Below are 23,885 nucleotides of genomic sequence, written 5' to 3' on the forward strand. Positions count from 1 at the left end.
GCTCTGGTAAATTCATGACTGTATTTGTACCACACAGCTCTTGCTACAGCAGCTCTGCTCCTTCTAACCAGCTTCCAGCCCGAGAGGCAGCTTGTTCCAGAGGAGGCTCTCTGGGTCAGTGCCTGCCTTTGTTTTCCAGATGTTCCTTTCACCACACCGCTTTCCGGTTACGCTGCAAGTTTGAGCGCGCTCAAGATGTTTTTGTCTCCCTTCACCACCCCAGGAATGAAAGAAAGATGGGACTATATGAAAATGCAGCTAGAATGACACCCTTGAGGAAAATGGCAGGGAGGTGTAGAGGACCGTGCAGGACTCTTTCCAGGAAACAGGGAGAAGGTTCATCACATGAGTCACTGAAACCTTAGATGACTAAATTCCTGAAGAATAAACTCTCAGGAATATGATACTGGACAGGACAGTTGTGAGGGGGAGAAGCAAACCTCTGAAATGGCTGTTGTTTGGCTTTGTGTTGGTGCTTCATTCCTGAGGAAATTTGGAGGGGGGTGGGTGTGTGTGTTGTGTGTGGGGGTGTGTGTGTGTGCGTGTGACGCAAAGAAAGCAACGCAGGGTCACTAGTGCACATGTGCCATCCGAAGCGATTTGCCTCTGGTTTGTGTATACCAGCAGGTATGAGACCGAGAGGAAATTAAGGTATTAAAACTCAAAGTTCCTTCAAAAAAATGTTCCTTCCTCTGCCTGCTTCAGCCACTAAACCCAGTTGTATCAATAAAATTGGCCCAAAGCTCCAAATTTGGATTTCAGAGAAGATATTCAGATTTCAAGTGCCAGTAACAACAAGAGCAGTCAGACCCCCTCCCTCCACAGCTGCCTCCAGAGCAGCTGAACCAGCGTTAGCAGCAGTGGGGCATGTTTGCAGCGGTATCGGAGAGTGGAGAAACCCCGATGTCCCAGCACTCTGCTGCCAGTTCCCATTTTGTTGAGTTTGACCCAGAGCATTTAACATTTCAGCATTAGTTCCGTGCCTCATACTGCAGTTTACATAATGATTGCTCATTTGGTTCCCATTAAAATCATGGCATTTCTTCTGCAAACCACCGCTTGTAAAAATCAAGTCACCCAGTTTTTCATTAGATTGTAATACAGGAAATAAATAGTCTGTAGGATGCACTCTGTAATTCCCAAACACGGGATAGGAGGCTCGTTTTTTCCCTCTTGGACATACAAAGTTCAGGTCTCAGAAGCAGGAACACGAAGGATCTTTTAAGGGTTGATGAATCTGTCTCATGCAAAACCACAATATAGTTACTCCCCAGTAGATATCCCTTGGATACTGTATTGATAAAACGAGAGTCTACAGCTCTTCATAGCCAGAGAGGGAAGAATCCTCCTGAAACTGGAGAAGTGGTTAGACGTAGCTGTCTCGAGTCGTCCCAGCGCCACTACCTGTCGAGGCAGCGCAGAACAGTTCCTCGTATTATATACACCAGCACTTTGAGGAATTCCGTTTCGAATGTCTCAAACAATGGGGGTTTCACCGCTTCCTGTGGGAGCCTGCTCTGCAGCCTAACTCGCTGCACCATCTGGAGCGTTTTCCTGAGTGTCTGCCCGCTTCTAACTCCCTTTGAATTGCGCAGCCACTGTTTCTCCCGAAAGGTGGTTTGCCAAAAGTTTGTGTTTCGCGACATTCACGTCGAGTGCTGCTTTGTTTTGTTTTGTGTGAGGATCCAGAGAACGTGAAAGATTGATGGCCGCTTCTCTTTGCTCGCTCTTCTTCCGAAAGAACAATAAGTGGTTAACAGTGTATTACTGCTTTTCATCTCAGCCATGTACCAGGAAGGTCAGCGGCGTTGTACTCTTTTTTTTTAGAGGTCGGAAAAACTGAAGCACGGGGCAGGAAACAACTTGCCCAGGATCATTCAGTGAGCCTGTGGCAAGACTGGGATTTTTAACCAGGTCTCCACAATAGTGCCCTACTTCTTTTTTCTTCTTTTTCCATCCAGTGCAGTTCCCTTTGGCTTTGTTGGAGTACTTAGGAAGGACAAGCTTTCCATGAACTTTACTCAGAATTGTCATATTGTAAATGAGAGGTCAGCTTGTTGAATATTTAACAGTTACTATCTTTCCAATGTGTTGGTTAAGCATCCTAATTAAGTACTGATAAATAAAACCAACAAAGCGTTTTAACAGACTGATTCAGTCCCCGGGGCCTGCAGCTGAATTTCCTCCAGCTAGCCTGTGTTTTCCCGGCTGCAGATTGTCCGGACTGAACACAGTACATCAAGCACATGCTTATCAGTGCTCTGCAGGGAGATTTCCTTCCTCCTCTGCCACTGTGCTTACTTCACCTGTCGTGTTTCCCTTAGCCGCCGTGGTTTTCGGTAAGCGTTTCTCAGAATCTGGAGAGTTGCTGAACTGTAAATCTTCCAGTCTGGAGCAATGACAACCACAGTCTGTCCAGCGTGACGTGCTGCGCAGCGAGCGCTCCCCAGCCCAGCGCTGAGCAGGCTCACCTGGGCGGCAGCCTGGCCGCGGAGCACAGGGCTCTCCCTGGGCTGCCAGCAGGCAGGGTGTTCCTCCCGCCTGCCCAAAAGCTGCCGGTCTGGCCTGACATTTCAGTGGCTATCTTTAGTGAGACTAGATCCACCAGTGCACGTGGCAAGATGAGTTTTGTTGCTCCCCTCCCCATGGGAATGGCTGGGGAAGGCAGCCACAGCCGTGAGCTCTCGGGACAGTCGGTGCAGCACGCTGTATGGATGGAGAAATGTAAGACTAGAGCTCGGGGCAGGCCAGCGATGTGTCTGAGGGACAGCACGCAGATCGCTGACCACTTGCAAAGTATGCCAGTGAGTGAAGCGGTTGCTGTCAGAGCTATTCCCCACACTGCTCCTTCGGGCCTCCTTTACCCCACATATCATTGAGGCAGCATCTGAGGATTTACCGAAAGCTGCAAGACGGCTGTAGGTCACTGAGCACATTGTCTCTGCTTTCAGATTGAGCTTGAGAAATTACCAGCGGTGTCATGCTTATGCCTCCTGGCCATGTGAATAGAGGAAGCTAAGAAGCAACAATAGAGATTACATAAAGCAGGGAAATCCCCCTCAAACTTCTCCCAGACTATCTCGAGCTGAAGTTGATTTGCGTACATACTCTACAAATAATTGTGTGATGGCTTCTAGCCCCATGAAAGGGTTACTTGTGCTTGCCTGTAATCATTCAGGCCTGTTCCACCAGTCGAATCACTCCAGAGAAAATAAAAATGGAATTGGAGCCGGTGTAGAAATCTGAGCAGTAGCTTTTATGTAACGACAGCCTGCTTCAGGTAAGGGTACAGCTGCATAAGGCTGCTCCACAGAAAATCAATGGTAAATGTTCAATACTACTTAGTCACTAGCAGGTATTATAGAAAAATGGTGCTAAAAAGCTAAGCTAAGCTTTACCATTTATGGTTATGGTTATGGGTGGTAGGATTCTTCAGCTAAACTTGCAGCGAAGCTTCCTATACAAACTCTGTTTGGTGGAAAGTGAACCTCACTGAAAACCAGAAAAAAAGAGATGTAGTATCCTGTATTTGAAACATCTGCTTTACAAAATCCAAGAGCCATTAGGCCTGGAATCGCTGAGCCATGCTGGCCAAAAGGCAGTGGTGTCAAACAGGACTCCCAAACCTGCTGTCATGTTTTTAAATGCACTGGTTTAACAGAAACAAAAGAGTGAGCAAAAAAAGAGAGGTAGCATATTTAAAACGCACACTGGCTGGATTATCTCGGGCTCAGAAACGTAGTTGGCTGATAACAACGCTAGAAGGATCTTCGATGTTGCCTTTGATGCACTAAGAATGACAATGTCTGTAAGCCTAGTACATCATGGCTGCAGAAGGCCTATGTTCTTCTTGAAGACAGATGGCATTTTCTGTTCCCTCCCAGAGAGAGTGGGCTTTTGGGAGTTGGGAGCTTGCTTGGTTGTTTTATTAGGCTAAGAATATAAAGTTCCCAAAGGCTCCCCAAGAGCCGTTTCTTCTGCTTTTGGTCAGTATAGCATCTTTCCCTTGAGGAATCCATCAAAGGTGTATTGGCCAAGGTAGGGTCTCTCCTACTTGCATTAGGGTTGTCGTTATTGTCAGTAAAGGTATAACAGGACAGCAACACTTCTCTAGCACAGCTGCTTTTCGTGGAGTTGACAAAGAGGGCTAGAGAGGAGGAGGAAAGCAGACACACATTCCCTTGGCAACCTATGTAAGCCTCATGTTTCTTCACAGCTTATGTAAGCCTTGTGTTTCCTCTACAGTATTGGCTCAGTTAATAATGCCATGGCCCCTTGCAGTGGAACCCCTTGCCTTTTACCAACCCCCTTTCAGCTTTATTGACTTTCATCAAAGCTTTCACACAGAACAATGGGAGTCATCCCAGGTATGGACTGGCTGTTCCGCTGAGTTTTCCCTGTGCTGTGGTGGAGTTTGTCTCAGTGGGTCAGCTGTAGAGATCACGGAGGAGCAGTACAAAGCTGAATTGGCCTGGGACACCTTGCAACACAGCTGACAGCAGCAAAGATGACATCATCTGCCTGATGGTGCATTAGTACTTGGAGTGTTTTGGGCCAGATAACTGTGTGTGTTCCTTCAGTGTGTGTTCTTTTCATCAGCTTGCAGGTTGATCAGGAAGGCTTTCATTTTGTACTTTAAGATCTCCTCATACAAAACCCAGTCTGTTTTCTACATAAAGTGTCTAAGCACAGTAATGTAGTAGCCTGTATTTACATAGAAAACTTCATCCCAAAGCACTTGACAGCCTAGCAGTGTCATGGCACTAAAATCAGAGGAGGAGCAGCTCATACTGGTTAGAAAGCAAACTCTGCTGTCAGTCTGGGCATTAGTAAAGCATATGGGATGGAGCCATCATATTTTCTCTAAATACAAGGCAATTTGCTAATAGTTGGAAAATCCATTGGTGTAGGCTGTGCACTTTTTAACTCTAGGAAGTGTGTTTGAACTGTAGAAATTAATCTATGGTAGGGAGTGTCAGTCCTCTTGCACATCCCATTCTCCATTCATAGGCACTGGTGACCAAAAACCAATTTCATCAGAAAATGAGGGTGATGTGAAGGTCCTCAGCAAGCACATGCCGGCCTTTGGAGAGCTCTGCCAAAGGATGGCAGAGGGGCCTGGATTGGTCTAAGAGCAGCATCAGAAACTCTGCCACGCAGAATGAGCAGAGTGGGGGCTCTGGGAGGCAGAGGGACAGCCAGACAGGCAGCAGAAGGGGGGTCGTTGACATTGAAGTCGATCCATTTCCAGCAAGTCTGTGAAGTTAGTTCATAGCGAACTAATGACTTTGATTTGATTTGTGGATTAAATGAGTTTCCAAGCGGTTGTTTGCTAGAGGAAGTGGTGATTTCATTCTGACACATTAGCATTGAGGTGTTTGTCTTTGTTTCAGATGGAAAGGATCAAACCAACTCGACCTGTGAAGGAACGAATCCTGCCCTGCAGCCCATACGAGTGAGGAACGCTGCCTTGAAAGATACTTTGCTTCATGCTCCTTAACCCAGCTGCTTTACTGCTGGTAAGACTCTGAGCAATGCATCCAATCTATAGAAAGGACAGACAAAACCTCCACTGAGAGATGAATGAGTGACAGCATTGGTTTCAGAAACACGGTGAAGCAGATTGTGAGTGTTTCTCTGCTTTTGTCTCTTTAAAGACTGGCTTTAAAACCAAGTGCTGTTCCTCGTAGGTGTAGGGCTGCACTTAACTCTGAACTTGGCAAAATCCTGTACTTTGTTGGAGTTAAGTGACATAGTAATAAAATCCTCTGAACAACACACATGCTACTGAAGAAGCATAGGCCATGCGTGCCTTCCTAATTCATCCTGTCACCTCATCAGGCTGGAAAGTGCCAGTCAAATACACAAGACTGCTTTTTGTCCACAGCCCAGAACATAGTGAAGTGTTTGCTTCTGGTTTGTGGGAGAAGTGATACAGAGAATGAGAAATTTACAAGAAGCAATAGTTCAGTGAGCTCCTGGGGAGCACGAGGCCTTTATTAGAAGCTACTGCACACCCTTCCCGCGGCAGTGCAAGGGACTGAGAAGCTGATGGGATGTGGGAGCTGGTGTCACTCCCAGCCACCAAACAGGATGGTGTGGGGAAGGCTGCTCTGCAGCTATCTACGGACGTGGCCACTCAGGCAGCTTTGGGCTCTCTTTAACATGTAAGTTTCCATCAGGACAAGGAAGCTCCTCCATTCAAATAAGCTACTTGTGAAAGCTAATACGTTTCACCTCGGGGAACAGGAATCCTCCAGCTTCAGTGCTACTAGTTTTGTGCTTTGAAGAGACCTTTGTGAAGTTCAGTTTTAGTTTTAACTAAAGTTTAGGTTTTCTTCCTGGCAGGGCTGCGTTTCTGGCCTTTCAGCCAAACCCTGCTGAACTTGCTTGTAGCCATTTTATCTGGTTATCTTGTAAATATTTGGTAGAGCACTCAGACACAGAAGTGTTTTTTGCTCTTACAGTCACATACCTCCTTCCAGGACCTTTCAGAATCACAAAAGGCTGAAGGCAGGGAAAATTCCACTGAGATGCATTCAGGTCTCCAAGGAGCAACTGCACTGTTTAGACTAAAATTTCTCATTGCTGCCTCTCCCCTTTTTTCAAAGACATGGAAGGATAGAGAGGGGAAGCTGGAGGGGAGGGGTTTTGTTACGATGAACACCGAAATGCAAGCACTGTTTCCCTCATTTCCCTCGTGCTGCAGAACCATTTGCGGTTCAGAGGGAAATAAGCTTTTTAATGCTCTTTGCACTACCTGGGAAATTTCCATCCAAGTTCTGAAATGTTGAACAAACACTCATGAATTAAAGCTTAATCCCCTTCTCAGCCCTGTGAAGCGAGTCCTAAATACAGTTTTAAAGACAGGGCTAATGAGACTGAAAAGGTTGCGCCTTGCCTGAAGTCACACGGGCAGCGTGGCAAGAGGAGTCTCAGCTTTCTACTTTACACCACACTCCCTTTTCAAGGGCTGCTGTACTTCCCCTTCTGGGATGTAGTGGAAACATGCTGGCATCACACCTTGAGATAACTGTGTTTTTCCCCCCTTGGAACAGAGAGCCTACTCACAGCTGCTGTCCCGTGGGATAAAGATGTTGAAAAGGTCAGAGAGGGAAGGAAGTCACTGCTCCGTCTGCCTTGGGCTTGTCCTGCCTCCACTGCTGCCAGTGGACTTGCTGTGCTATTGGGACCTCAAACATTTTTGTATGTCCTCCCATATAGTATTTGGGTAGGACTGTGGTAAAAATGCCATAACCAAAGAGAGAACTTGGCTGACAAGAAAATAAGTCACTCCTGTATTGAATATATGCCATTTTATTATCCCTCTGTATGTGACCTGCTTTTCTTAGTGCTTCTTATTATCAGAATCCTGTAACTACTGCTGCAGCCATCTCTTTCACCTCTTCAGAAGAGAGGGATAATCCATCAGCCAGTTCCTCTCCAGTGGTACGAGTCCAGCAGGGCTGAGCAAAGAGCAATGTGCACAGGAGTCATGAGGTGGAAGAGAAGGAAACAAACTATAGATTTAAATGGTTTGAATTCTTTCTTTTCCCTTCACTTCCCCTGTCCACACTGGTCAATAACCAGCCGTGCAGAGGCTGGAAGTGTGGTGATGGTGGCTGGCATAAGCGAGACTCAGAGCTCTGGAGTCAGTCAGACCCCAAAGCCAAATCAGTGTGTATCGGTTATTCCAGCCCTTGGAGGCGAGAGATGCTGGGAGAATAATCAGATCACAGGGCAGCAACCTCTTCCTGCCTCTCCTGTGACCCTGCAGGTTACCCCAGCACTGGTGCCTTTGGTCTCTTCACGCCATTACCTTCTATGGCAAGCCCCAGGTCCTTGGGTGCGCGTCTCCCTTGGCACCTCTCCCTGCAGAGGATCCAGACTCACTGCAGATGCTGCGCACAAGTGAGCTGTGCACAGTGCTCGCTTCATTCCCTGCTGAAAGGCAGCCAGGCTTGAGGTGGAACATGGCAAAGGCGTCGCCTGGCAGCTCCACGCAGCTGCTGAACACAAGCGGTGTGCAAACGCAGGGGAATTCTCACATAGGCAGGATGTAATTAGCAGAGCTGGAGTTTGGCCGGGACACTGGGGTTAAAACACTGGCTTGCAGGTAACACACTGGGGTCTTTCATTCTTCAAATGCTCAGGATCTCCCGTTTCCATCTTACCTGGAAGATGACAGAAGACTGTTCCCTATTTAATGTTCCCGGGCGGCTCTCGAACATCTGACACAAAGGAAAAGGTGTCTAATGTTGCTGCACCTGCAGCGGTGCCCCTCTGCCAGCAACTGCCCACCGTGAGCTGCAGTTGAAAGGGTCACATCCTGACCGGGCTGCGGCTGCCCGCCGTAGCACCCGCCACAGCTGCCCCCCTGCCTTCGGGTTCGCTTCACCCTTAACTCTCATTACTCTGTTACTATACTACTCATTTCAGGCCCCATATCCCCATCAAACAGAAGGAAAAAGATGATAAAGTTAGGGCAGCTCCTCACACGTAAAACACAAGAGAGGTGATATTACCATTAGGTGCTGCTCCAGCCCTACTCTCTGGCACATGAAATGGTACCAAAGCAGCACTGGGCAACAGATAATTAGATGAAGCAGTTCTCCCCAGTGCAGATGAGTGAGCTTTTCCAACTGGCCCTGCTGGTAATCCACAGTGTAATGCACAGAGCTCGTGTCTCCTCCTTCCTTCCAGCACAGAAATCACATTCAGAGCAGCAAAACAGTTTTTTTCCCCTTCGTGACCTCACTTTCTGCATAAGCAATCTTTGTGTTTACTACGAGGATGCTGCATGTCCACAGAAGGTCAGGGAAGTCATTCATGAACCTCAGGTGTGGAAAGTCCACACGAGGTGTCCCACAGTCTGAAATACAGAGAACTGCAAACCTTTAACCCCTCGTCGATCGGACCTGAGACCGTGTAGGGTTCAGAGCTGGCTTCCTCCCTGCAGGGCAGGGCGTCCGGGCAGCACAAGAGGTGTTCCTGCCATCTGAGAAAGCAGCATCTCTGCATCAGTGAGCTGTAAAAAAGGGACCCCTCCTCTGCCTGTGAGGGCTCACTGCATTGGCTTTAGGCTTGTTGGAGTGTTTTGTATGCCCAGGCTGCCCTGCAAGTCCCCCTCTTTATCAAGCCGTGCTTAATACCACCACGGACTAAACTTGCTGGGAGCACCTCAGTCAGTGGCATAATAAACCTACAAACCGACTCAAATGGCAAAGTGAGCTGGAGAGAGTAAAGTACAGGCAGCTGCAGGCAACAGGAAATCCAGCACTGGCAAACAAAACGCCTTACAGCCAGAAAGAGGAAATAAACAGCAAGGGCACAACGGAGAGGACAGAACCGAGGAACACAGCGTAGCTGTGGAGCCCGAGTCACTGCCTTACACTGAGCTGGTGTTCATTCTCCCGGGTCGGTATGTGTTCAGACTGCAAAAAGAAAACAGCGTGGGGGAGTGGGAGGACTGCTCAAAGAGAGGGTCTCTATCCCAAGGAGTTGTCAACAGCCACTGTAATTAAGGAAGCAGCCGGAGCACACACAACCTGAGCCGCCGCCAAAGCGAAATGAAAGCGGTTTTTTGTTTGCAGCCGCTGCCCCGGAGGATGATAAAAGCTGATTCTGCTGTGCCAAGCGAGGAGCTGCAGGGACACTGCTGGCAGGCGGCGAGTGCCCCGCTCCCGCCTTCCCGGGATGACACCCGGCGGGAGGCAGCGAGCGGCTCCTCGCACTCGCTGCCGACGCACGTGCCCGCACAGCCCCTCGCACCCCTGCCCGCCGTGCCAACCGTGCGGTGGCACCTCTGGTGCTGCCTGCTCCAGCCTGCCGAAGCGGCAAACCCTCAGTAGTTGCCCGTGTGCCACAGCCCCACGGCACTGCCACCAGCAGCGGGAGCTGCCGCATCCAGGAGAGCTGTGTCCCGCTCCCCTCCCAAGGGCAGCCGCTTGGTGCCTTGGCAGGAGCCTCCTCAGCTGTGGGACAGTATCATCAGGCTTTCACCCGTGGCTGTAGAAAGTTGTGTGCAGGTTCAGTGAAGGAAAGAAGTCACTCACCAATTGCGTGCCTGTTTCTGAACCCTTTCATTGGGTGGCATCCGCCTTTGGTCCCCCCGCGCCCCGTGCGCATTGCTGACATTCTCTCCCTGTCCCATGTCAGAATTCCCAGCTCTCCACAAGCCACTGCCAGCCAGTGCAGCCCAGGGTCACTGGATGGCCAGCCTGGTCACATGGAAAGTTACATGCAAAGGTTTAAGGCTTTCTCCTGGCCCCAGCCCCTGTTCCTGTGAGTCCCCAGCAGTGTTTTCCTGATCAAGCACCAGGGAAGCTCTGCAGGATGCAAAGAAGGTGGCTGTTTAGCTGCAGCCTTTCCAGAGTCGTTGATCTCTGTCTTAAGCTGTAAATACACACCATGGAGCCAGGTGAATGTCTGACAAGGCTGCCACTTAGACTTGAAGAAAAAGAACCCTGCTGCTTTCCAAGCAAAAGCATACTGCTGTTGCCCCACTGTCTCTAGCCCAACAGCCATAGTAGTGGTTAATTGCTTCAGCAGGGTGTGGGAATCACTTCTTAAAGCAGTGTACAGCTATGATCCAGTCTAACTTTAACCTTCACGGGATGTTGCCAATGTGTTTGTTACCAGGGAATCAAAAAGACAATATCAGCTTTTTCCCTAAAGCCACCCAGTACCACATTCTCGATGGTAGCGCAGCGGTTTAACACACCCCTCACCCTGTGAAAGGGACAAAACAGTTTTCTTTCACGTCCCTCCTACCTGTGAGACCAACTTTTCGTGGCAAATACAGTCTATTTATGCCGCTCTGTTTTAGGCTCCATCTTTAACACAACTTTCAAAACCAAGAAAACCTGTCGGTGTTTTTCTGACTCCCTCCTTCTCTCACCCGTTCAGAATTCTGTGTGTAAGCCTCTCCTGCTTGGCAAAGACAAAGACACTAGGAACTGAGAGGGGACAGAACAGAAATGTGAAAAAAATACTGCTACAGACTATTTTAAAATGAAAAGCTAGTTAAATCTTTCTTCCTGTAGCTTTGCCAGCCCCTCAGCCATCCACAGAGAGCAGTAAGCCTAAACAACTCAGATATGCTAAGCAAAGCTACTCTGAATATGGCCTCAAGCCTAATAAGTCAGAGCCTTATCCAGTTCCCATGAAAAGCATCAGGAAAGTTTCCTCCAACACCAGCAGACGTAAGATTGGATTGCAGAACAGCCGTGTAACTTTTGACCAAAAAGTGTCGTTTTTCTAAAGCCCTGATAAAGGCTTTGTGCAGGAGAGCACGGAAACCCTGACGGGAGCAGTCGCGCTGCTAAACACGCTTCAAGCCAGGATCACCATGTCTGGAGCCACGCTCGTTCTCACCGGTGATGTGTTCTCCAAGGGGAAAGCACAAACCAAACATTTATTTTAAAGGGAAAAAACCCCAGCATTTATAATTTCTTGATTCTGGCTGTGCACAAAGCCTCCCTCTGTGCTGCTGGGAAAACTAGCCCCTGCTCCATAGGCATTAAAGCACATCTTCATTTTTAGCAAGCATTTGTTAGGCAAAACAGGTTAGTTTTTACAATGCTTGCTTTTTCACTTTGGTTTTTGCCATTGGAGCCTTTCTGTTGATGCCAGCTGCTTTAGTTGGGGTGTGTTGTGGGGGGTGGTGCCCGTGGGTCAGCCCCACGTGGGCATCCCCTCGGCTGTCTCTCAGAGCCACCCTCCTATAAATCACAGCATATTAAAAACAAGGGGGGGGATAACACTGACATGTGAACTAATCCCCACATCAAAGAGAGCGACTCTCCCTGCTCTAAACACCCGCCCCCCTCTTTTGCTGGGAAAAGTCTAATGCCCAGAAGGTGATTTACACAGAAGCTCATCCCAGCCGTTAGGAAACTCGCCGTGCCGCTCGCTGGGGCTGCAGGGACCTGGGAATGAGGGTAACCACAACAGCTAGCCCGGGGCTCCCAGCGTTTGGCAATCCAGGAGAGAAGAAACCCCAAACAATTGGCTTGTTGCAGCAGACTTGTGTACATGTTGATTCTGTGATTGCTGGGCAGGATAGGCATGTATATGGGCAGATGTAAACGTGACTGGTAATGTGGGTCTGTGTGGGCACATGCATATCTGCATGTGCTTACAAGCGCTTGTACGGGCACAGAAGTACCTGCCCTAACACATACACAAATGCCTCTTGTCTGCTGTGAGCAAAGAGGGCCGGCAGGAAATACAGATCAAAACCCTGAGCCCGTGTGGGCATACAGCTGTGTGTCCTGGGCATGGAGAGGGCTCTGTCTGTGCCATACGCTCTCTTAAAGCATTAATTCCTGACATAGGCCTGTGTTTCAGCTAATGGTTCGAATGCTCAGAGTGTGTGGGTAAGGAGAGTGCTATCTAAGACAGGATTAAAAGCATAAACTCACTCCTGCCCTTGCCTTTGCAAATGGTCCCTGTGTGCTGACTAGGCATGCAAGATACTTCCAAATAATTAACTGTGTCTGGAATGCAGCTGAAGGGAGGAAAAAATACCTCTGTCTGGCTAGATGACTCTCTTTGTCCAGACCAGCGCTGTGTCTGTGCCTGTGCTGGGTGCACTCCTTCAGATGTACCAACAGAAGGCACGCGGTGTGGACCAAAAGTTGTGCTGCTAGTTCGTATTCACAATCAATAGGCAAAAGTACCCATCCTGGGTGAAGTTAGCTGTATTGAAGTGCATTTCTATAAGTGTATAAGTGCATGTAAGCTAGATAACCTCCACCTCTCAGCTGTGGTTGCTGCTCTCCTCTCTCTCCTATCCCACCACCCGCACAGGGAGGTAGGGATGCCCTGGGGCTGGCATGGCCACCCCCCAACCCCCTTGCTCCAGGCCAGAGGGCCGTGAACACCTTGTCTGCATAAGCCAAAAAAGCACATGAGGATCACTCCCAAGGCAAGAGAGTGAACGGGAGTGGGGAACAGAGCAGGGGTTGAAAAAAGCCTCCTTTTTGTAGTAGCTGGTTGGTTGTTGTCCAGCTGCGCTCACCAGTGCACTTTGGTGTGACTGCAGGTGAGCTGAGGGCTGGAAGCAGGTAGCCAGGGGCAGGGAGGTACCAAGGCAGCTCCCTTTGGTGGCACGTGCTGGCTTAAAGGATTGGTGACAGTAGAGCCTGGGAGGCGAGTGCCAGCAGTGCCAAGAGCTGCACAGCACCCATCCCACTGAGTGTGGGGGGAGCAGCAGAGACTAAAGCTTCCCTTGTTCCACTTTCAGGCTCCTTCCACGTAGATGTGCAGCCCTGCATGTGTCTGTACCAGTCCCCTGCCCTCTGTCAAGCTGAGAGGCTGTGAAAGAAACCCCAGTGTGGTTGCACCTTCACCTCCAGTACATGGAAAAACAAACACAGCCATTCTCTTGTTTGTTGATTTAGTGCAGGGTGCTCCTTCCATTACAAAACCATTTCCCTGCAGGCAACAGGCTAAAACCTATCTATCTGCTCATTATTCTGCAAAAGAAAATGAGGGTTTGAGGATGGGTGCAATCTTCAAGCATCTCTTCTGTTGATAGACAGGTAGATTGAAGGGAGAGAGCTCTCTCTCCTACCTCTGAGCAGATGTGCCCTGCTTCCTTGTTGTGCGTAACTTTCCGTGTTCTCTAGCTCAGAAGCACATGCCATCTCTCCTTTTCCTCTTCTTGAAATACAGTTCTTCGTATGGGAGGGCTTTGTGCTTGGAAAGTTGAGCATGTGCTGGAGATGGCTGGGGCCACTGAAAGCTGCATCCAGAGACACGGGTCGCAGAGCTCCGCACACACTCCCTCGTCTAGGATTGTCAGAGCCAAGACCCCAGACACGGACAGTGCTGAACAAGGAGGGAGGTTTCGTCCTGGCTGCCCCAGCTCTCATTTAGGGCAGTGTAAACACCAAGCCAGCCTTTCGAACCCGCACAGCAGAGCTGACTCTGAGTGTGAGATACACTCTGGTTTGAAGCAGACAGGTAGGAAGCGTATCACAGGTCTCCCCTAGCCTGATTCTGTTTATGAGGTGCACCCAGCAGCAGTTCCTGGTGCTGACTGGGGCAAGTCTGGATGAAAACTGCCAGTTTATCCAGAGATGCCAGCAGTTTTAGTACTCTGAATTAGCTGTTTGCAGTGAGCCCAGAGCTCTTTGTGCCAACACCACCACCTTCTCAAAACAGTCAAACTGCTCTCAGCACCCTTTTTTTGTCAGTTAAAAACACCTCTCCTCCAGCTGATCTCTTAGATGGCATCTCTTCTGGCTGGCTTTATAAAGGTGGCTGGCACTTTACCCTCCTCTCAAATTCAAACCAACTGCATTAAAAAGGCATGACTTTACATTGCAGGGAGGAAGTTACTCCAGACAATGGAGTAGGAATCAGATCAAAAGGAGCTGCTAGTGTTGGATACTAGTGGGCTGTCCTTTCAGCTGCTTTGGGCAATGTCCTTTCAGCACAAGAAAAGCTCAAAGGAATTCAGTTAATCTGTTGTTAAAGGGAGAGTCTGTGACAGGAGACAGGTCTGTCATGTTCAGGGCAGGGAACTGAGCCTATCTGTAATGTGCTGGCCCAGCTCCTTCATCCTTCCCCAGTGTTTCCTATCGTAGTGGCAGTGAGTTCAGTCTTGCAGGGTGCTGGCCCAGCGCTGGCAGCCTCTCAGCCCTGTGACCCCTTCTCTCTGGCAGAGGCATAGAGCACAGCACACCTGAAAGCTGCCTGGACAGGAATCTGTCTCCATAACTCTGTGCAAGCTGCTTCACACAAGCGTGGAGATGCCTTGCAGAGCCCTGGCAATGGCCAGCCTGCTGCTGGTGGCGATTTCAAAGAGTTAGGAGGGCACTTTGAGTCCTGAAGCACGCGTTTCAACATGGCTTCAGTGTGATGAGTGTGACTATAGACATACAAGAGCGAGCTGTGCCAGGCTAAGGTTTGGGGCCCACGTGACTTGCCACAGAGATGCTTTGCACAGCCTCAGCACTCAGCACGACAGTGCAGCTCTGAATGTCAAACAGAGAGTAGCCCATTGGCCTGCTGGCCAGTGTACCACAACGGAGGAGTAGCTCCTGCAGGTTGAGAGCTTGACACTGAAAATAGGTGTAGGACAGGTAGCAGGGGTTTAATTTAGGAAAATGCAGTTAAGGCAAGTTTGGACAAAGCCAAAAGGTAAAGATGCTCTGCATTGGGAAGCTGTGAGGCTGTGAATGGTGAGGATCCCAGGTGGATGCAACATGACAACTTGCGTCAGGGCCATCCCTCCCTTCCCCGAAGCAGCTGAAGACATTAGTACTGGCAGGGAAGGATCACAGCCACAGGAACGCCATGGCGTGCTCAGGGGGGTGAGGGGTTTGGAAGAATCCCAACTAATCTTTGTTTCTACGTTACGTTCTGCTGTGAACGTGACATCCTGCTCAGGGCTGTGTTGATGGCACGTGTTGATGGCAGCAGCTCACCGTTTCTTTGCTTCGCCATAGAGGATGTGCCTGCACATACATGTGTATGTATGTCTGTCTGTGTGTGTATTTCTAACTCAAACCAAAGACATCTTCACACCATGAAAGTTCCCAGTTCCGTGAATTTCTATTTCTTTCATCCCCTTCCTTTAAATGTGAGGAGAAACTGTTTCCCTGCTGAGGGGAGGGAGCCCTGGCCCAGGCTGCCCAGGGAGGGTGTGGAGGCTCCTTCTTGGGAGGTTTCCAAACCCACCTGGACACGTTCCTGTGCCCCCCGATCTAGGTGGCCCAGCTTTGGCAGGGGCTTGGACTGGATGGTGCCCAGAGGTCCCTCCCAGCCCCCACCATCCTGTGACTCTGTGATGGTTCTTGCTGCGCTGCTTTTCCCCTTGGCACGGTGGCAGCCGGCTCTGAGCAATGGGTGAATCCCCCTCCGTGACTCAGTCCCAGGTGTCCCGGGCAGGATCCGGGGTGACGGTGTCAGCGGCTGCTGCAGGAGCTGCTGGGACGTCTGCGCACGTAGCGGGGAGCGGAGCCCTGATTCGGGCAGCGGCCCCGGGAGTGGCAGCGGCCGTGTAACGTTGCCTGGGGGTCTTCCCAAAGTCAGTGTGCCTCCCCTCACCTGTGTGGGCTGGCTGAGCATTACCGTGCAGTTGGTTCAGCTTCTGTCTCAGTGCGTGAGGAGCATTGTCCTGTGAAAGGGAACCTCTGGGTTTGGTGTAGGGGCAGACTGTGTCAGTGTAGTGTGGTTTTAAATCATCTGCTGTGGAGCAGAGTGAATCCAACACACGGGCATCTTTCTCCATAACACGTTTGACTGTCTGGAGACACAAAGGTTGATAATTAAGCTCACAGCAGTTTATCAGGATGGGGCCTAGACGTGGCCTAAAACTTCAAGAAGTTAGTGCATTAATTTCTGGGTGCTTACCAAAGCCAAACCTCTGACTTGGTGCAGCCTGCTCGTTCCGAGTGATCTGGCTCTCTGTGTCCCTGAGCAGGCTGCTGGGCTCTGCTGCTCTCCCCAGCAGTGAGGGAATGCCCGAGCAGACACTGCCCCGGGGCAGCCAGCCCTGCCAAGTCAAATGCATAATTCAGCAAGACTGTGGTTAAATCTGGGAGATGTGTTTCTCTGCAGCCAGGGCGTGAGATCCCAGCACCTTCTGTACTTTGCAGTACCGTTAATTAATGTTTATCAGACGTAAAGTGCAACACTAGCTCCCTCGCATAGCGTGCCTGGAAGAATCTATTGCTCTTCCTCTTTCAGCACATGCTACAGCTGGGCAGGCTGAGGCAAGTGATTGCAAGGGTCCCAGGCAGCAGCCCCCTCAGCTGGGGGCCAGCATTTACAGTCCATCCGGGCTGCACACCAGGCTGCCCGCGGGCCAGGCCAGGCCGGGCAGCTGAGGCAGGGTTTGACCACACTCCCGTGGGTTCAGAAACAGAAATCATCATACTGTGATTTTTCTCTGATGGCATCTTTGCTCCTGACTCTTATGGGAGCTTGGAGAGCATTTGTGCTCATCTCCACTATCACCTGCTTTCATGCTGGTGCTGCGTGCCCATGAGGAGGTGTGCCAGGGCAGGCCAGCCGTGCCGTGCCGTGCCTGGGGAGCACGGGCACCCCTGCTCCTCACTGCTGGGCTATGCTCTCTCCTCTCCCCACTGTACTGAGCCAAAGAGGTCTGAGTCCCATGCCTGGGGCCCGAAGTGTTTGCCAGTACCTTGAGCCCTCTGCAGCGGGGGCTTCCGAGCGGCTTGGCTGCTGAGGCCACAACCCCTGGACAGCTTCCACCCCAAATGTATGTCCCATTTCCTTCCCCTGAAAGCCCAATGTTTACACTGAGGCAGGGTCAGCCTGCAGACACTGGGCTATGGTGAGCTGGAGGTGGCTGGGATGCTGTGAATGGAGGGGCAGAAGGGCAGAGCCGGTGCCAGCAGCAAGGAGCCTGGACAGATGCAGCTATGGCCACATCAACCTCACTTCTTCACCTGCCTTCAAGGAGCTGCTGGAAGTACTCACGTTATGCAAGAGTGTCTTGGGCACAATGAAACCATCCTGGGACTTGCCATGTGAAAATGCACTGAATTCAGTGATGTAAACCCGTAAGTTTACACTACAGGACTCGCAGCCTCTGTATTCTCAGACAGCCAAGAAAAGGGGTGGCAGTTTCCCATCGCAGTAGCTTGCAGACAAAACAGCTTCCCGAGGCAGCTCTTCCCAGCTCCTCACAGCCTGAATCTCTCCCATAGGCTGCCAAGTTTATCTTCTTTATCCCACATTGCGCTGCGGATCAGCACCCACAACCTGTGCTGCACACTGTAAGGCATGCACAGGAGCCACCAGGCTGGCAGCTCCTGGCCACCTGCCCAACGCATTACACCCACCTCTCCTCAGCTCCCGCTGTCCTGCTCCCACCCCTTTGTCCAAAGTGGTGGCACACAGCTGCCTTTCCATGTGCAACCATGGCATGAGGACACTGGAAAGACTCTGTCAGGAGGTGAGCAACATGGTGCTGGTTTTGTATGCCTTGAACCCACTGCAGGGGCAGGAGGACACTCAGCCTGCAAACACCTGGGCTGCTTCAGGAAGCCTTTACTCACCTGCTGAGACCGAGATGAGCGTCAGGTGTGAGCCAGAGTGAAGATGGTTTCATCACCAGCCCCTCAGATCAGACGAGCCCATAAGGACCTGCAGATGGCTTTGGAAGAGCCCACAACCTCTTCTGGTGTTGTGATGCTGCTGCCACTCTCCCAGCAAGGTTAGTGTGAAAGTGTATGGAGTAACCAAGATGTTAACAGGATGTTCCAGTTATTCTTGGCTGTCGAAGGGAGAGGTAACTGCACTTTCTGCACCCAGTTGTTTTGCACTGGCACTTCTCATAGTGATGATCACGGTGTGAGTATCTGTGGTGTCAGTGCAGGGCCCAAGCTGAAGAGGGTGGCATTTGGCCACTCTACCACTTGGAATATAGGGTTTTCCCCTGCTTAGCAGAGAAGTTGCTTTATGCTGATTACTAAGCTATTAGGTATGCATGGCATAAGTAGAGCAGAAGGGGATTTCTGTGTGGGAGGAACAGTATGATTCAGGCTGTCTCATCAGCCCTGCAAAACAAAATGTCCAGTCAACAGAACATGCGTTTACGATGCAGCCACCCATTTCTCCTCTTTATTTTGTACACTTAGCCCTAAGCCCAGTGTGCTGGGACCTGGGAATCAGCCTACAGCAGGATTGATCAGGAAGAAGTGAGTTTACAGAAGCATCGAGGTGACCTAATGCTCTAATAATAGCATTTGCCTCACTGACAAAGATACCCGAATCGTGGCGAGGGGAAGGACGGAGCAAAAGCTCTCTGCAAGCACCTGATTACCACTGCTCCTTGAGACAGCTGGCATGGGAAAGTGGTGACAGGAATGTGATCCCAGCTTTGAAGCCTTGCCCACTTCACAGCCAGCACAGTATCTGGAGCACTGGCTGATAATCAAGCCCATAAGCACCTACTGCATTGGCCTGGTTGTTTAAAGGGGTTCATTAATGCAGGTGGGGTAAGAGATTGGCCCTTTGCTGGAGGATTTTTCTAGAGCAGCCTTCAGGAATGTGCCACCCTGCATTTTCTGGGACTCCAAAGGAGGATGGTGAGGGTAGAGGAAAAACAATGATTTAAAGAAAAGGCATTGTAAGTTGAAGAGGTACAAATGACACCCAGCCTTCTTCTTAAAGGCTGGCTTCAGAAAGACAGCAGCCTGTGCATGACAGTGTGGTTGGTGTGCCAGCCTCCTGTCTCTGTGGCATGAAACACAGAACCACCATGAGGCTTTGCACACTCTCCTAGCCTTCACACATTGTTTGTGCGTGTGTTACCAACATAGAAATTACGCTACCGTAGAGATATTTCTGTGAAGGCAGGTAAAAGGCAGAGTGCAGTGGTTTCAGCCATCCTCAGAGAAGCAGAGGGGAAGAGGGCAGGCTGCAGCTTGCTTTCTTAATAACATGCAAAACCTTTAAAGCTCAGGTTACAGTAAGTGTTTTGGCTCCCAGCTCCAGCTGTGAAGCACATACCCCAAAGATTCTCCCCAGAACTGTACTGGCGAACTCTGATAACGTCCAAAGGGCCTCTGTGCCAACAGAACCTGCTGGCTGTAAGATACCAAAAGCAGTGCTTTTCCAGTAATGAACTTTAAGGTCTCCCATCTCAAAAGCAAGGTCAGAAGCAGGCATCACCTCACCTCCTGCTGGAAGCGCCTTGGGGCTGAGGCTTACCCCATTCCTTCTGTTACAGCATATGGGTGCTACCCGATTGCAGCTTTTGTGCTGTCCTATGTGTGACAGGCTCTAGTATGAGCTGGGCCTTTGGCTGCCAGCCCCTGCATCCCGAGGGAGTGCTTTATGGAAGACCAAGGTGAGCAGTTCTGGGGTCTGGCCCAGTACAGTATGAGAAAGCTGTTGCAGTGCCTTAGCAAAGGACTCAGCTCTTGCAAAAGACCATGAAAAATGAAGCTCCCAAGGAAGCATAAGAACATGCAACACATGAGAACAAAAACAAGTCAGAAGGTGTCGAGGGTTTTTCTGCAGAGTGTCACAAGGTAGTGCAATTGGGTCTCATATAGCCCGTCCTTGGCCACGCTGCAAGTGGTTTAATGGGGTGATATCCAGCAAACAGACATTAAATTATGCCAGCACGAAGGGGCCGTCCTCCTCAGAGCCCCTAAACTCTGCTCCAAATGGCAGCACTTCCTTCCTTCAGATCTATGTAGAAAACAGGATGGGTCAGGGCCTTCCTCGAAATGAAAAGGCTTGTTCTTCCCAGCCTTCCTCTTTCAGTCAGGACATCCACGATGAGAAACCACAGGCACACGCAGGTGGGCCAGCGCGAGCCCCAGCGCGGGCACAGCCGGAGCAGCGGACACACAGAGCTCTGTGTGTAGGTAGGAGCGTGTGGCACGTGCTGGGGAGTGTGTGCACGATTCCAGCCGAGAGCCACAAGGCTGGCTGTGAGGTGGTGTGACGTGAGGACCCCCCCTCGTGTGTCAGAGCCCTCGAGTGCTGCGCCACTGGGATGGTGTCAGTCGGAGCTCAAAGATGAGACAGGCTGCAGGTAGGAAACCATTTCTAAATCAAATTGTGTAGTGGATCTCTGCAAATGTGATTAAGATGCCTGCAGCAGACAAGGCCACCAGAGCTAAGCGAGTCCTCTTTTTCAATCTGCTTTTTCCGATCCCTGCCTGTTTTGCAGTGGGAGACAAGCCATCAGCTTGCCTTGGCTGCCTGTGAGCACCACATCCTTGTTCTGCCCAAGGTACAACTGTCTTCATTGCAGTTTCAGGCAGATTCAACCCTGGAAGTATTTGGCACCTGACACTAAACAACTTTCTGGCCACAGGGTTGAAGGTGTTTGCTGTGAAATGGGCTTCAGCAGAGCTCCTGTTGTCTCCGTGCAGTCTGTTGGGAGCACGCCTGCAGAAGTCACACGAAGGGTCCTGTGGGTCCCCGTGTCGAGAAGGAAACTCAGGCTAGATCAGGTGAGCTGGATGTGAAAAGGAAATGAAGGGCATACGGGGCAGAAGGATAATACCTCAACTGACTTCACCTTTGATACTCTGCAGTTATCTAAGGAGGAGTCAGCAGGAGCTTTGCACTGAGCGAAACATTAGAACACTTGTTTGAGAAGAAATGTGCTTTGGAAAACGTCATCTGAAGAGGTGAGTTCACTGGACACCAGCAGGATTCCATAGGATTCCACTCCATGTGTGGCCCTTTCTCCTCTGCTGTTCCCACTCAGAGACGTGCTTTTGATGGGCAAGTAGTCATTCTCTCCACCTTTTGTTCTCTTCTGCTCTCTTCAAGATCTCTCGTTCTAGAGCTGCATCAGGTTACTCTCATGGTAACTTCAAGCTCAAGTAAAGTCAACAAACATCCTCTCTTTCCTTTCCTAGGAAGCCCAGCTGCCCTGATGGACAGCCCCTTGGCTCTGGCTCCCAAAAGGCCTTTCTTCATGACGTGTTGTTAGCTCTGCTGAAGGCTTTTCGCCTTCACTCCTCTGTACGTAAGTCAATAATTCTTATTTCTCCCCAGTCATTCATCGCCTCTGTTCCTGTGGTCTGCACAGAGTTGGAAGGCTGCAGGTGCACAGGAGATCCTCCCCAGCTTTCCCTTTGGCAGGTGTTGCTGCCTTTGAGGACACCACTAGTCTTTGATGTGGGGATGGGTGCTCAGAGAGAGGCTGAGAGGGATGTTCTCCAGACTTTACCTGGATGGAGAAAATGCAACTCCCTTGGCAGGTTTCTTTTGACAACCGTGGGCCGAGTTTTTGTCCAGGTTTCTTGCAGCTGGGTGTTTCATGCACACTTGTGAATTGTTGGTTATGCATAAACCCCTACTTTTTCTGAAGCTCAGGTGACATTTACTGTTTAACTCCTCTCCTGAAGTCCTTAGTGGAGGGGGGGGGAAATCCCACCAACCCCCAAATCCATGCCAGTTCCAGCACCTTTGCCCTTGTGATTGACGTGTTCCCTCCACTGCTGGGTTGAGACCGCTGCAAGTGGGAATTCCTTCTCCAGGATTAATTAGCTCTGTATTGTTACTGCCTTTGATCCACTGCCATAGGAACAGGAACAAGCACTGGGAAACCTCCATTTGTGTGCATTTCTTACTCAGATAGCTCTGGACAGAATATTAAAGGGATCATTTAGAAGATGGTGGGCAGAAGCAGTCCCCTCCTCCAAGCTGCCCGTGAGGCTGAGGCTGGCTGTGGAGGCTGCATGGGGACGGTGACAGACCTCTAGTGGCTCTGTGTGTAAAGCTCTTGCCTGACTTCTACTCACCAGCAGAGCGTTTTGGAATAGAGGGTTCCCATAAAGGCTTGCAACACGGTGTCCTTTCATCTTCCCTGCATTTCCCGTCCCGTTGTCCGCTTTATTTTCCTCACTGCAACATCTGTCCCACGTCACCGTGAGATTGCACAACTGGAAACCTGCTGTACATTATGACACAGAGTCAAAGGACTTCAGTGTTTGCTATTTTTTTCAAGGGGCATTGGGCTAGGCACCTCTCAGAAATAAACCTTCTTTATCTTCCTGTTTATATGCTGATGTTTTTAAAAGCTGTCCCTAGAAACTGAAAAAACCCCAAAACCCCAGAGTGTTTGTGTCCTTCCTGCTTGCACCCTTTTCCACTTGTTTCCTCTGAATTCCTAGAGAAGCACACACTGCTGGAAGTGCTCGCAGAAAGCAGCCTTCAGCAGCAAGCCCTGTCTCCAAGGGCCTGCAGGGACTCCAGATGAGAAGCAGTTGGTCCCTTTTCTGTTCCCCAGCGTGTGACGGAGACCGCGGCAGCTTGGGCGCTGCTGGGGCCAGCCTGTGTCAGCAGGGCCAGGGCTATGGGCTGGCTGCTCCCCGAAAAGGGAAGCAGGCAGGCTGGCACTGTGTGGAGCAGGACACTGCAGGAGCTCTGCCTGGCTCCACGGGAGGCTGCCGTGTGCATGATCCAAGGAGCACTCACTGAAGAGCTCCAGCGTAACGAGCGATGCTTCCAGGGTCAGCGTCACGGATCACGGCCGTGTGAGGAGCAAAGACGCTGCAGTGTGAGGTAAAGCACACAGGACTATATTCTCCTCATCCAGGGATGCCTGCGTGGCTGTACCTGGCCCTGCAGTGCTGTCCCCCAGAGCAGGAGCGCTCTTGGCTCTGGCTCATGAACGAGAGCGTTCCGCAGCACAGATGTGAGGCATTGCAGTGCTCCACAGCATCAGCCTCGCTCCCCCCAGCAGCCAGGAGACACTCAGAGATTTATGCGTCTGGAAGGGATCTCAGAAGATCTCTCAGTCCAGACCCACGTCCCAAGGCAGGATTGTTATGTCACTCCTGGCAAATGCTTGTCTGAACTCTTCCTAAATGCAGGACAGCGACTCCACGCCCTGCTCAGATCCTTCTGTGTGTCATTAGCCTTGCTGCTTGCCGCCTTCTGACGCCCAACCTCGGGCTCCTTTTCTGTGATTTAAGCTCAGCACTTGGCACATCCATCACAGACACCATGGACATTTATTCCCAGGTTCTTCCCAGCCATCTTTCACACATTTGACAGCGGTAACCCTCTCTCCCTCTGTCTTCTCTAGACTAAAAGAAGCCATTTTGTTCTTTTTTCCCCCCTAGCTCTGGTTTTCAAGACCTCTGGCTATCCCCCAGCTGTCCTGTGGACCTTGCCTCGAGCACAGTGCCCATGGCTGGTGGGACATCACACTGCAACTGCAGCCTCACAGAGAGCTAAGCAGAGGATTATTTGCAGAGTGCAGGCCTATGAACACATCCTGGTAGAGCATTTGCCCTTTTTGCACCAGCAATTAACTCGTATTTGGATTGTGACCCAGGACATCTCTCAGATGTTTTTACACAGAGTTGCTACTCGGGCAGAAATTCGTCACCCTATGGAAGGAGAATTAATTGTTCCTGGTG

At 50.4% G+C, this 23,885-nt stretch overlaps 1 protein-coding gene across 8 annotated transcripts in view; it reads left to right on the forward strand.

Annotated features, from left to right (window-relative positions):
• Window positions 1–23,885, forward strand: part of RAD51B (RAD51 paralog B) — a 311,046-nt gene that overhangs the window by 268,355 nt on the left and 18,806 nt on the right. For 2 of the 8 annotated variants that reach the window (XR_009818893.1, XR_009818896.1), the window contains exons 11-16: window positions 5,394–5,519; window positions 17,984–18,199; window positions 20,672–20,734; window positions 20,819–20,957; window positions 21,042–21,137; window positions 21,372–21,481. Coding sequence is in view for 3 of the 8 variants with exons in the window: in XM_061997841.1 (XP_061853825.1) it covers window positions 5,394–5,500 (107 nt within the window). In the remaining 5 variants the exon portion in view is untranslated. Of the gene's footprint in view, window positions 1–5,393; window positions 6,303–7,058; window positions 7,809–17,983; window positions 18,200–20,671; window positions 20,735–20,818; window positions 20,958–21,041; window positions 21,138–21,371; window positions 21,482–22,747; window positions 23,023–23,885 lie in introns of those variants that run through there. The other 6 variants (XR_009818897.1, XR_009818895.1, XR_009818894.1 and 3 more) reach the window with 6 other exon arrangements.

The sequence above is a fragment of the Colius striatus genome, chromosome 6 (assembly GCF_028858725.1).
Source record: "Colius striatus isolate bColStr4 chromosome 6, bColStr4.1.hap1, whole genome shotgun sequence".
Taxonomy (NCBI): Eukaryota; Metazoa; Chordata; class Aves; order Coliiformes; family Coliidae; genus Colius; species Colius striatus.